This window comes from Lissotriton helveticus, chromosome 12 (genome assembly GCF_964261635.1).
Source record: "Lissotriton helveticus chromosome 12, aLisHel1.1, whole genome shotgun sequence".
Taxonomy (NCBI): domain Eukaryota; kingdom Metazoa; phylum Chordata; class Amphibia; order Caudata; family Salamandridae; genus Lissotriton; species Lissotriton helveticus.
In genome coordinates, this window is record NC_136073.1 from 378,222,127 (window position 1) to 378,234,274 (window position 12,148).

Genomic DNA, 12,148 nt, shown 5'->3' on the forward strand with positions numbered 1-12,148 from the left:
GGAGCTGACTGTGAGGCAAGGAGCAGAGCAGAAAAGCCAGGAGCAACACAGCTTTATTTTGCAACCAAAACCAAGCAAAGTGGCAAACCAGGAGAGGGAAAAGGAGGGAGCTGAAAGGAAAAGAAAACAAAAATTTATCGAGAGGGAGCTGGAGGTCCTCATTGAAGATGTCACCAAGGACCACGATAAGTTGTTTGGAAAGCAGTCCGTGCACGTGCCAAAGTCTAAAAATACGCAGATCTGGCTTGCAATTCAGAACAAAATCAATGCCATCGGAGTCACCCAGCGCTCCATTGCGGATCTTAAAAAAAGATGGTACGATCTGAGGAAGACTGCTAAGGCGAGGATGGCAGAGAGACAGAAACAGGCCAGCAAAACTGGTGGAGGGAGGAACACAGCACCTGCACCAACTGCTCTGGAGCTCCTGGTTGAGTACACCCTCCAGCCGAGGGTGTGTGTGGGGTTGGCAACGCAGACAGCTCAGCCAGAGATGCCAACACACAAGGTAAGATGCATGCACAGCATGCTGTGCACCCCCCTCCCTACCCCCAATACCCAGAGAGGCATAGGGACTCCCACTCCAGCACATATTTTACTCATAACCTGCAATGCATTATGGGAGATGTAGTCAGAAGTAACACATGTCAGAACAGTCAGTCCAGCAAACCTAAAGGCATGTGACACCAATTAGCATTTAGCAAGCAGAGGACAGTCAGTGTGATTGGCAGGCATTACATTTATTACAATGCAAATGCTGCCAGATAAGTGAGCATATCTACATTCTGTCTTCACAGGCGAGACATCTCGCAGTGCAGCAGAGGGGAGCAGAGGAAAGGCACCCAGGCCAGGGAGGAGACAAAAGGAGGAGGACCAGTCGCCTGCAGGGCACACCACCCCACCACCACCACCATCATCATCACCACAGCTACCATCAACTCCACCACCATCACCATCACCACCGCCACAATCAACGCCACCACCACCATCAAGCAGGAGGCATGCAGTGGCCACCCTCCAGCAGATGGAGGTACCCGAGGAGGACAGCACAGGGGGCCAACAGCCTACAGTGGCTGAGGATGGCAACAGGGCAGGATCACAGTCCCCAACAGAGCGCGCCCACACATCTTCCAGATTCCGCAGGGCAAGGGCAGCCAGTCCTCACTTCCAGGGCAGAGATGACAGTGTGTTTGCTGGGCTTGAAGGTAACATGCTGAAGGTCCAGTGCCTGCAAGGGAGAGCAATCAGGTCCGTGCAGCGGGAGATGGCACACATGAATGCCCACATGCATCGCATTCCAAGGGGCATCAGTGCCATGAACACCACCATGGCTGAGGGCATGAGTGACGTGGCGGAGGCTGTGAGGCTGCTCTGCAGCAAGTTAGAGGAGGACCTGTCAAGGTGCAGGGAGAGGCAGAAACTGGATAATTACACCAAGTCGGTGAACCGCCTGTCCACTGCAACCTCTCTCATGTGCAGACGCTCAATAGCCATGCAGGAGGAGATGGCACACTGTAGTCGGGATGTGGCTAGGGGGCTGGTCACAGTGACCACTGCACTTGAAGTGCCCCAAACAGACAAGGTGGTCACTACAGCTGATGGGGGGGGGGGGGGGAGAAGTGAGGAGGCTACTAGCCGTAGTAGCATCATGCCTCCTCCCACAGAGACCAGGAGGTGCAGCAAAGCCACAGCGCTGGCCCTGGACAGACTGGCAGTGCAGACAGTGGGGCAAAGGAACGTGGCAGTGCAGCGCGTGGGCGCAAGAAGTAGAGCCAGCCATGATATGGTTGTACTGAAATGGGTGATGTAACTAATGTTTGTATGGACACTGCTTTTGATCTTGGTGGTGTGCTCTGATCATTAAACACCATCACTCAAATACAGTAACTGGCTATGTCTCCTTACTCACTCAAAAATAGTTGTGTGGTATCTCAGCCCGTCTGTGTCTCCCATCCGGTCCTGCTGCCACACCTGCTTCGCTGTTCTCTGGCTGTGGACAGTCCTCACCCTCATCCTCAGAGTCAGTTAGTTCCACTGCTGTTCCTTTCTTTGTGGCAAGGTTATGTAGCATTGCACATGTTGCTATTATTTTGCAGCAGATGGGGCGGTACTGACGTGCACCTGCACTTTTGTGGAGGCAACGGAACCTGCTTTTTAGTAGTTCAAAGGTGCGCTCCACAATGTTGTGCGTGCTTTTATGTGTCACATTGTATCTCCTCTCACTTGGGGTGGCTAGGTTGAGGTATGGTGTTAGGATAAATGACCGCACGGCATATGCGCTTTGAAAGTGCCATTAATTTGAGTCACCAATACATTCATGCAAGGTATACATCGGGGTGTGTCACATTGATTTACCTAGCGCAGGTATCCTTCTCCGAATTCACCAGCAGCCAGACATGTATAGATTCCACTGTTCCTGAATATGTAGGAGTCATGGGTACTCCCTGGAAATTTGGGCACAATGTCAGTAATGATGTAGTCTGCATCACATATCACCTGCACGCTGATGGAATGAGTGGATTTGCGGTTGCAGTATATGTATTCTGTAGCTGCAGGTGGGCAGATTGGTATGTGGGTTCCATCAATGCACCCTATCACATGTGGAAACTGTGTCTTTTGGTAGAAATACAGCTTTGTCTTCTGCAATTCCGCCTGTGTGCTGGGGAAGCGTATGTAGTGATGCATTCTCTGCATCATGGCATCCAAAAAAGAGTTGAAGAAATGGGACAGGCAACTCTGTGACACATCACCTGCCGCAGCTATCACACCCTGATAACTTCCTGATGCGAGTAGGTGCAGGCTACAGAGCACCTGCACATGTGTTGGTATGGCTTGCGCCCTTGGTGTCCGATGCTCCAGGTATGGGTGCAGGTCCCGTATCAGGTCTAGGATGGTTTGTGGGTGTAGCCTGTACCTATCATATATTTCTGCCTCAGTCAAGTGGAACAGTGTGATGCACAGTCTGTACACATGCTCTTCCGGTCTCCATTCCCTCAGTCCTGCTGCTCGCAAACGTAGCCGCCTTGCTATGACGTAGAGGGCCGCCATTGTGTGCACATTGTTGCATTTTCGGGCTGTTTTTATGCACTGCACCTGATTACCACCTGCTCTGGGTCAGTGGTAATTACCGAAATCTTAAATACCGATTTTTGACAAATCCGGTATTACCGATTTTTGACAAATTCGGTATTACCGATTTTTGGTACATCGCATTAGCAATTTGTTACTGATTTCTTATTTACCAATTCGGTATTTTGGTGTTTCGTTGTCGTCCTATCGGTAAATAAGGAATTGGTAACTAGTTTCCCTTAAATTTACTGAATCGTTATTACCCATGGCATTCGGTAATACCTACATCGTACATGACTAAATACTGGTTGGTAACGCTGAAATTTACCGAATTTCGGCTATACCGACCGGTATTGTGCCACCTACATCTAGCCCTATATGCTGCACGATGGGAGCAGTGATTAAAATGAGCCGTGTCATCCCCCCTACAATCAGTGAGCCGTACACCTGCTTAGGCAAAAAAGGCATAGTGACATATTAAAATCCCCTGCCCAAACAACATAATAGTCCCTACTGACCCCGTCAATAAAATGGGCCAAATTTAGAGGAAGTGCTTTCACAACATGAACCTGTGAAGAGTCAAAAACATTGCCCTCTGAATTAAACAGAGCAATTGACACACTGTCGTACGCCGATGATACGTAGTTGTTAATTACTCTGGGACCTGACGCTGCTGATACTAAACATAGATTCAGGCAATGAATGCTGGATATAAACAACTGGATGTTAACTAACAACCTCCAGCTAAATGCAAATAAAACGGAAATTGTTATTTTTGGTAATGCCCAGGTGCTATGGATAAACGATTGGTGGCCTTCTACCTAGGGTACTTGCCCCCTTCCGAAGGTAACAGCCCGCAACCTTGGCGTAATGATTGACAATCAACTTTGCATGTGTGACCATGTAAATCATGTAGCACGTACCTGGTACGGGCCAAGGCATGCCCTCTGCAAAATCTTTAAATGGGTTCCACTACCTTCCCATATGCCATTGCTCCAGTGCTTAATCATAAGCCGTCTGGATTATGGGAACGTCTATCCATGTCCATAAACACAGAACTTCTAACCAAGCTCCAGGTTCTGCAGAATGCAGCTGCTAGACTGGTTTTAAACCTTTCCCCTTGCTCCCCCTCTGCACCCAGCCTGAAGGCTCTCTTTGGCTGCCAGTCAATAAGCGGATTAATTTTAAAATCTGCTGCCTTGTCCATAAAACTCTCAACGAACATGGTCCTCATTACTTGGCTAACAAACTGAAAATGTATCAGCCAGCAAGAACTCTTTGTTCTGCTAAGAAATATCTATTAACAATCTCGAAGGTTCGGACAGTCAAGAACGGGTAGCAGATCATTTTTGAAACTAGCTCCTACTCTTTGGAACTCCCTGCCACTCTACCTTCGCACTGAGATTGACCACAAGAAGTTCCGTAGGTCCCTCAAGACTTGCTATTTTAAATCTATCTTTCCAGCCATTTTTCTTGTCTGTTTATGAGTCTCGGCAAAAGCTCTATGAGAACCTAGGGTGATATATGCGCTCAACAAGAACCAGTACATAGACATTGATTTGACATGGTAAGGCAAAGTAAAAAAGCTTTTCGTGGCTTTTAGTGCAAGTTTGGTGGAAATTAATGTGATCAGACCCCCTTGGCCCTGCCCATATTTGGAGGTGTTGCAGCGGTATAAACTGACATAAAACCATCACAGTCTATTGGGTTCACCAGCTAGGTTTCTTGAAGACATACAATATGGTCTTTTTTTGCGTACATTACCCAATCCTCTAGCTTAGTTTTTTTTGTGCCAGACTAGCGATGTTCCACAAGATGATGACAAGTTCTCGATCCCCCTTGGCAAGATCCAGGTGTTGCCTCCCCACTCCGGGGCCAGGACAAAGCAAAGGAGATTGCCCAGAGGAGGGTGTTTGATCAGGGAGTCAATCCAATGGTCCAAATGAGCAATGGGCAAAAATCTGTTAGTGGTGTGTCGGAGGGATGGTCGGAAGCAGAAGCAAGGAGGCCGTATGGGGTTAATAGTGAGGCTTTATTTGGGATTGAAGGAGTACAGGTAGGAACAAAAATACAACTGAAGCGGAGGGCGTAATGGACAGTTCTGTGTTCTCCGGATGCAGAGGTCCTTGTACAGGTGCCAGGATGTCTTCTAGTGGTCCAGGAAACCTATCACGGGTTTCCGCTGTCTGTTCTTTCGCAGGAAACCTATTACGGGTTTCTGGTGGTCACCCGGTTCCAGGAGTACCTCAAATAGAAAGAGAGTGGCGTCAGGGTCTGTCCTTTGCAAATTCAGAACACCGTCACCATAACCAAGGTAGTGTAGGAGGGATTGACTAGGTGGTGAACCTGCCTATTGGAGAGCAGGTCAAAGTTAGGAGGCGGGTAGAAGGGTGTTACGGTCTTGTTATAAGTTCCTCAAAAAGTAAAGGGGTAAGAGAAACAGCTTTAACACGCTACAGATACTCAGCGTGAATCAGTGATTAATTCAGAGGCAAGTGGAACGAATTGTGAATCTACATGTGCTCGGTCGTATCAGGGAATAGGAGTGAGGCAAGAGGGAGGCAGGATAACAAGTGTCATAAATAACACTAGAACCCACCCGTCTCCTCTATAACAACAACCCACCCCTTCCCTAAGCCCTTGTCCCGTCACGTACCGCCAGTAGCCACAGCTCTCCTGAGTTGTGGCGGCTCGTGCGTCCTCCGGGCTCCACCAATCTTCCGTCCAGGTGTCTTCGTCTTCCTCGGGCTCGGCGTCTTTTCCAATATCGGCGTCTTCCCTCGGCAGCTCCAGCGTCCTCTTGGCGTTTTCTTCCGGGGTCTTCTCCGTCGACGAGACCAATAGGCTTCCACCTTCCTTTTCTAGCGGTGGCCGATTTACCCTGCAGTCATCCGATTGGCTGGCCAATGCGTCTGTGCCGCCTCCCCTCAACTGTTGTGCTTCCGGGTAGCGTTGTGAAGGCTGTGGGAGGAGGGGAGAGTTGCGCGTTAGCGAGGTCACTTCCACTTCATCGACCTCATACTGTTAAGGTGTCCAGGGTGTTTCCTTGGGGCTACGCGTAGCGTTAGGCTCAGGATGGGGGTCCCCCTCACTTCGTGGAACTGGGCTCATTGGATGTCAAAGGAGCTGGGAACATTCTACAACGAGACCTGTAGAAGAAGACTTGTGGAAGCACCTCGATTGACTTTGACTGTAAGCCCAAAAAATGGAGCCTGGTCAGAATGTCCTTGGCCACCAACTTGCCTTCAAAGTTAACAACAATGCAATTGTTTTTGTCTGTTTTTTTTATCGTTACCGACCCATGCAACTCTTCAAACGTAAAAAATCTATGTGATAGCCCCCGGCTGTCCAGCCTTCCATTGACTTAGTGGACCACTTTATTCATCAGTTGGTCATGATTCTCAGTTATATCAAGTCTCAAGGGAGAATCTCCTCTCAATACCATTACTAAGGGCGTTGCTTGAGGAGGAAGTTACACCTTCTCTTCCATTAGAAGCCCTTGTAGACTAAAGCAATTGGGATTCTCCCTGGAATCCCTCGTTTGCCACCAGTGTGGAGTGAGAAGTTCTCCCTGAAGCAATTTGCAGTTGTTTGTCTAGTGATTGTATTCCACCTGGATGTGATGAACTCGGGACAGAACCAACCGAGCCCAAAGACACAGGGCCGGCCGAACTCCGTTTTGCAAGAGCCAGGTTCAGGTTCACAAGATTTTCTTCTATTTTCTCTAATCGGCTTAAGATGGGACTGAGCAGCCCAAACCAAGATCAGCTCACCCTTTGAAAGTTCCTCTATTATCCATGCTTTTTGACACCCTGCAATTGACTTGTTATTCTTGTCTACCACTTGCTCTGGGGTAGGTTGACATGTTGAAGGCCCTGGGTACTGTCTTTTAGATCTGTTCCCCCCGTCTGCTCCTTTCCTTTTCCCTCCTTGACTCTTTGTGGTTTTCCCTTTACAGGAAGATTGACCAACGGGTTGGGGGATTTCATAGCTTCTGGCTGATACATGTGTGTTATAATGGATCTAACAGCTAATATAGTTGGGGCAAGTTCAACATCCTGGTGATTATCTGACAAGGGCTGTGCCAACTTATTATTGCCCACTGTGGCATTGTTAGACTCCTGAGAAACATAAACAGTAGGTGTGGATGACAATGATAAGCGTCTCTCGGCTAAAGCAATGTCTTTATTCAATACCTCCACTGCACGCTGCAAAAATAGTGTCCAAGGTTGTTCCTAGTGTAGGGTCTGGAGGAGATATTTTGCATTTCTCCGTTGTTCAACCTCCGCTTCTCCTTAAAACCTAAAGTGAAAAGATGTCTCAGATGTTGAACATAAGAGGGATGGCCCAACCCAGCCAGTCTTAGCCCGGTCTTCTCCAGGGCGCCGGCCCGGGGTTGTCCTGCACTGCTGAAAGCACGTAGCGCTTTTAAGCATGTGGTTGAATTCCTGCCCCTCCTGGGCCCAGGAGGTCTGGGGGACAAGATCCCACCCCAACCAGGAACACAGAGTTCAGGCGGTAAGTGCGGGCAACAGGGAACCACAGTGTAGTAACACCCACACTGCGGGAAGCACTCAGCGTTTTTAAGCAGGTGGTTGTAACTCCGCCTCTCCTGGCCTTGGGGTGGCTTGGGGATGAGGTCTCACCCCAACCAGGAACGCAGATTTCAGGCGGTAAGTGCGGGCAACAGGAAACAGCTGTGTAGAAACACTCATGCTGCGGGAAGCATTCTGTGCTTTTAAGCATGTGGTTAAAGCCCCGCCCCTCCTGGGTGGGGGGTGGCTGGGGGACAAGGTACCACCCCAGTCAGGAACACAGAGTTCACGGGGTAAAGGGGGGCAACAGGAAACAGCTGTGTAGAAACACCCTCACTGTGGGAAGCACTTTGTGCTTTTAGGCTTGTGGTTGTAGCTCCGCCACCTCCTGGGTGCGGGTGGCTGGGGGACGAGGTCCCCCCCGAACCAAGAACACTGAGTTTAGGCAGTAGGTGCAGGCAACAGTGAACCGCTGTGTAGAAACATCCACTCTGTGGGAAGTACTTGGCGCTTTTAGGCGCTTGCATGTAGCCCCACCCCTCCTGGGCGCGGAGTGGCTGAGGGATGAGGTCCCACCCTAAACAGGAACACAGAGTTCAAGCGGTAAGTCCTCTTATATGGAGTATGCGTCTTCGCCTATTGTCTTTCATGTAATTTATTTTAGATGCTCCAATGCGCCTGCAGCACAAGATTTTAATTTCGTCACTTCAAACATATCTTCAAACCGAAATTGAATTGTCCGGAGTGTTTTTTTCTTCCAAAAAAGTAGTATATTGGGTTTAGCAAGACCAAGGCTGTGGGAAGCCATTTGTAAGTGTATTCAGACATCCGGGGTTCATCTGAAATATCATGCAAGCGTGACAGTCATGCTGAAAAGGAAAAACTAATGGGAGAGCAGTCATTCAAATTTTTCTCAATCTGAAGCCAAAAAGTCCACATTTTTTTACATTCCCACAGTATATAAACAATGTCACAGTTGGGCTCTTGACATCTCCAGCAGAGGGAGTCGGGCTGAATTTGGCTAGATATAATGTGACTAGTGCCAGCGATGCAATATTTTAAAATAACTACATTTCAGATGAGAATCTATGAGCCCTCTATAGAAGTTTTCCAGTAGGATGCCCCAGGCCTCATCAGACCATTGTATTTTCAGTCATGAAGACCACCATTGTTGTAATGCGGATGAGGAGTCAATAGAGAAAGAATATTCCATGAAGATGTTGTATAAACCAGAGACAATTCTCTTGTACTCCTTCTATGTGTGTACATGTTGTGCAATTGTAGATATGGAGGTTATCTATGTCTTGGGTTTTTGCCATTATTGATTAAAGGACACCTGTAAGCTGATTATATCTAGAGAGTTGTGAAGCAAGGAGTCCACATTCTTGTTGTATTTGTAAGAATTACTTTAGAGAACTTGTTGCGTGAGTATATCATCAACTTGATTTATTTTATGGTTGGCCCAGAGGTGCCAGCCTAGCTCACTTCCCTTATGTACGATGTCTGCATTGTTCTCTTGCACACACTTTGTCCAAGCTCAATATAGAGAAATTCTTTTGTTTTTAAGCTTTGTATGATCACTTGATACACTTGCAATGTTGGTATATAGTTCATGTACAAGCATAAAGATACATGGTTTTGTTACAATGTGTGGTGATATGTGTAGTCCTTTAGTACAAATCCAGATGAATAACAAAGAGGGGTCAATAACAAGTGCTAATGGACTACAGATGCACTTTGGGAAATTACATTGTTATAAATTGTTCCAAATGATTGCAAGAATGTTTTAAAAGTATTTTTATCTATTCCATCAGTGTGAAGAATGTGGAAAGCCTTTCTCCCTCGCGAACTGGGATGACCCCGAATTAATAACCAAATGTGTATTCTGCCGACTAGCTTCTCCTTCGAGGAACATTTTGCCTTCACTACCCATCTCATAATGCGTACGACAACTGAAAAGAGTATATTTTGATGAGAAATAACTTGTTTTTAATAAATCAAAAAAGGCATTCCTTGCTCATACAAGGTGTGAACTGTGGTATTCGTGTAAATGACTATAATATTAGTAGTAAAAACATTCATTTTGCATTTTCCTTAGGAGTCCGTGCACATGTTTATATAAATGTACATGTGGCTCCTCGAAGTAGGTATATATTATATATATACATATATATATATATACACACACACACACACACACTCACAAACACATACTCTTTTTTGCCCATAACATAATTGTTATTTATTTTTAAAAATCCAGAAGTAGCAAATTACCAAATGGTTTAAGCCTTCTTTGTAACCCTTTTCGTAAGTTCAAGTAAATATTTTGCACACCCAATTGATACAGATTTTCGTTTCCATGATCTTGATTAGTAGTAATAAATGTACTTTCTGATCAGAGAAATCTTCGCCAAATTTGAGGACATTAGCTAACTTCTTTGACACAGAGTACTGGGTTCAAGAATCTGGTTCAAAAGTCCAGAAAAAAAGGTGGCAAAAACAAGAAAAAATGTATTTTGTTTTGTTTGCCATTAATGTCACAGAGGATATCGGTGGAAGTCTCCTTCCAGTTTGATGTGAAACTGTACGACAGCAATATCCCCACCATAAACTTGATAGAGAGAGTGAGGAGATGGTGCAACTGGCCAGTGCAGCTAGAACTCTGAGAATAGATTTTATTTTAACATCATTAAAACCAAGTGAAGATTTCAGCCGCATTTTAAAAATGCAGCTTCATATGTTTCCGAAAGGCAAGTTTTCATAACTATTCTGTCAATTTTTGGAATGTTCTTGGTTCCAGATGATAAAGCAGTCAGGAAATACTAATCAACAAATCTCATGTATTTTAACCTGCGGTAACAAAGAGCATGCTAAGAACTGACAACATTCAGAAAGCCTTCTTGATAAAATTTTGCTCAGGACTGAAGCAGATTCTGTAACCGAAAAATTGAGGATTAAACGCTGCTGAGTCCCTAATGCTTTTAATCCCAAATGCTACCCACTGCAAATGCAAAGTCGATTGGTTTTAGTGACTAATTTTGTATAAGAGATCATTTGGTGGGGCGGGGGTGGTTATGAACGTAAATGTTTCAGAGGCCCCAAAGGTAGGCACTCTGAAGGGACAAGTGATCCAGACTTGACGTGAAATACATTTGGAGTGTATGGTAGAGGTCCAATTGTATGTTTAAAATAGGAAGTAGATAATATGCGAGAGTTATAAAGTTTTGTACAACATTCGAGGTTCAATTGCCTTGGCTATTGAAGCTAACACATAGGTAATCAAACATTTGCCATTATTACATGTATTTACATGCAGACAATACTGAAAAAAACAATATTGTTTTAGGAAGCAGCTTGTTTTCCATAAAATGCTTTCCAGTATAAGGTATTCTTTGCTTCCATACGTTTGTGAAGCTTGGTCGTGTAAATAAATGAGTGTGAAATATTGAGGGTTATTATTCCTCTGAAGGTGAAGTGAGCTTGGAATAATTTAAAATGTGTAGCACTAAAATTGCAAAATGTGACTAGTATTATACAAATTACAAGTTCCCTGCATCTCCTTCGTTCTTTATTCACCTTCTGTATGTTTAAGTAGCATCATGGTGATAGAACCTGGTGCGATGAGTCTACTGTTGAATACTGTCAGTTGCATCTGACACAAGCTGCTGGATGGATGGGATCAATTGTACTGCAATAAACTTAATCTTCATTTGTTCTACTTGGAGCCTCTTCATCTCCCTTTTAATTAGAATTTGACACTGGCGGCGAGGATGTTTCAGAGAGCGTTAGAAAGAGTGTTGAAACGAGTTGTAGGAGTGAAAATATATCAAGATGATGTGCTTGTCTGTGGGAAAAATGAGGAAGAACATGATGCCAGACTCAGAGAAGTTCTTGAGAAATTTCAGGATTACAACCTTACTGTAAGAATAGACAAGTGTAAGTTCCAGAGGTCCTCTATAGACTACTTGGGCACACCATTTCAGGTCAAGGTGTCTAACCCAAGGCTGAACTAGTCGACACTATACAAAACCTAGCATCTCCCTCCAACAAAGAGGAACTTATGACATTTCTCGGAATGGCAGAATGCTATAGTATGTTTATGAAGAATTTTGCAGATATGTGTGTCAACATGTGCAAACTCTTGTGTAAAGGTGTGGATTTCATTTGGTCAGATGTTTGTGAAAAAGAGTTCCATATGGTTAAGGTCATGCTTAAGAAGACTCCTAAGTTAAAAAGTTCTGATCCCTCAAAAAAAACAGTTCTCATCACTGAAGCTAGCATGAAAGGTCTGGCGGCTGTGTTACAACAGAGAGATGGGGACATTAAGAATGTAATCCTGTTCCTGTCACGAAGTCTTAGAGGGGCTGAACTGCGGTATTCTGTTATTGAAAGAGAGGCCCTTGCTTTTCACTGGGCCATAAAGAAACCAAAGAATCTTCTGTGGGGTTTGAAATTTGAAGTACGGACTGATCACAAGCCCCTATGTCACGTTTTCAATAAGAAAGGCATTGATGCGATATCAGGACGGATTTCCAAGTGGGTAGTAG

The 12,148-nt window shown here is 45.5% G+C and overlaps 1 protein-coding gene across 1 annotated transcript in view; it reads left to right on the forward strand.

Annotated features, from left to right (window-relative positions):
- The window catches only part of WDR88 (WD repeat domain 88), a 390,999-nt gene extending 379,676 nt beyond the window's left edge, over positions 1-11,323 (forward strand). Inside the window, exon 11 of the mRNA XM_078671635.1 lies at positions 9,416-11,323. Within this exon, the coding sequence (XP_078527761.1) occupies positions 9,416-9,541 (126 nt within the window). The 3' untranslated portion in view covers positions 9,542-11,323. The remainder of the gene's footprint in view (positions 1-9,415) is intronic.
- Positions 11,324-12,148: the final 825 nt, after the last annotated feature.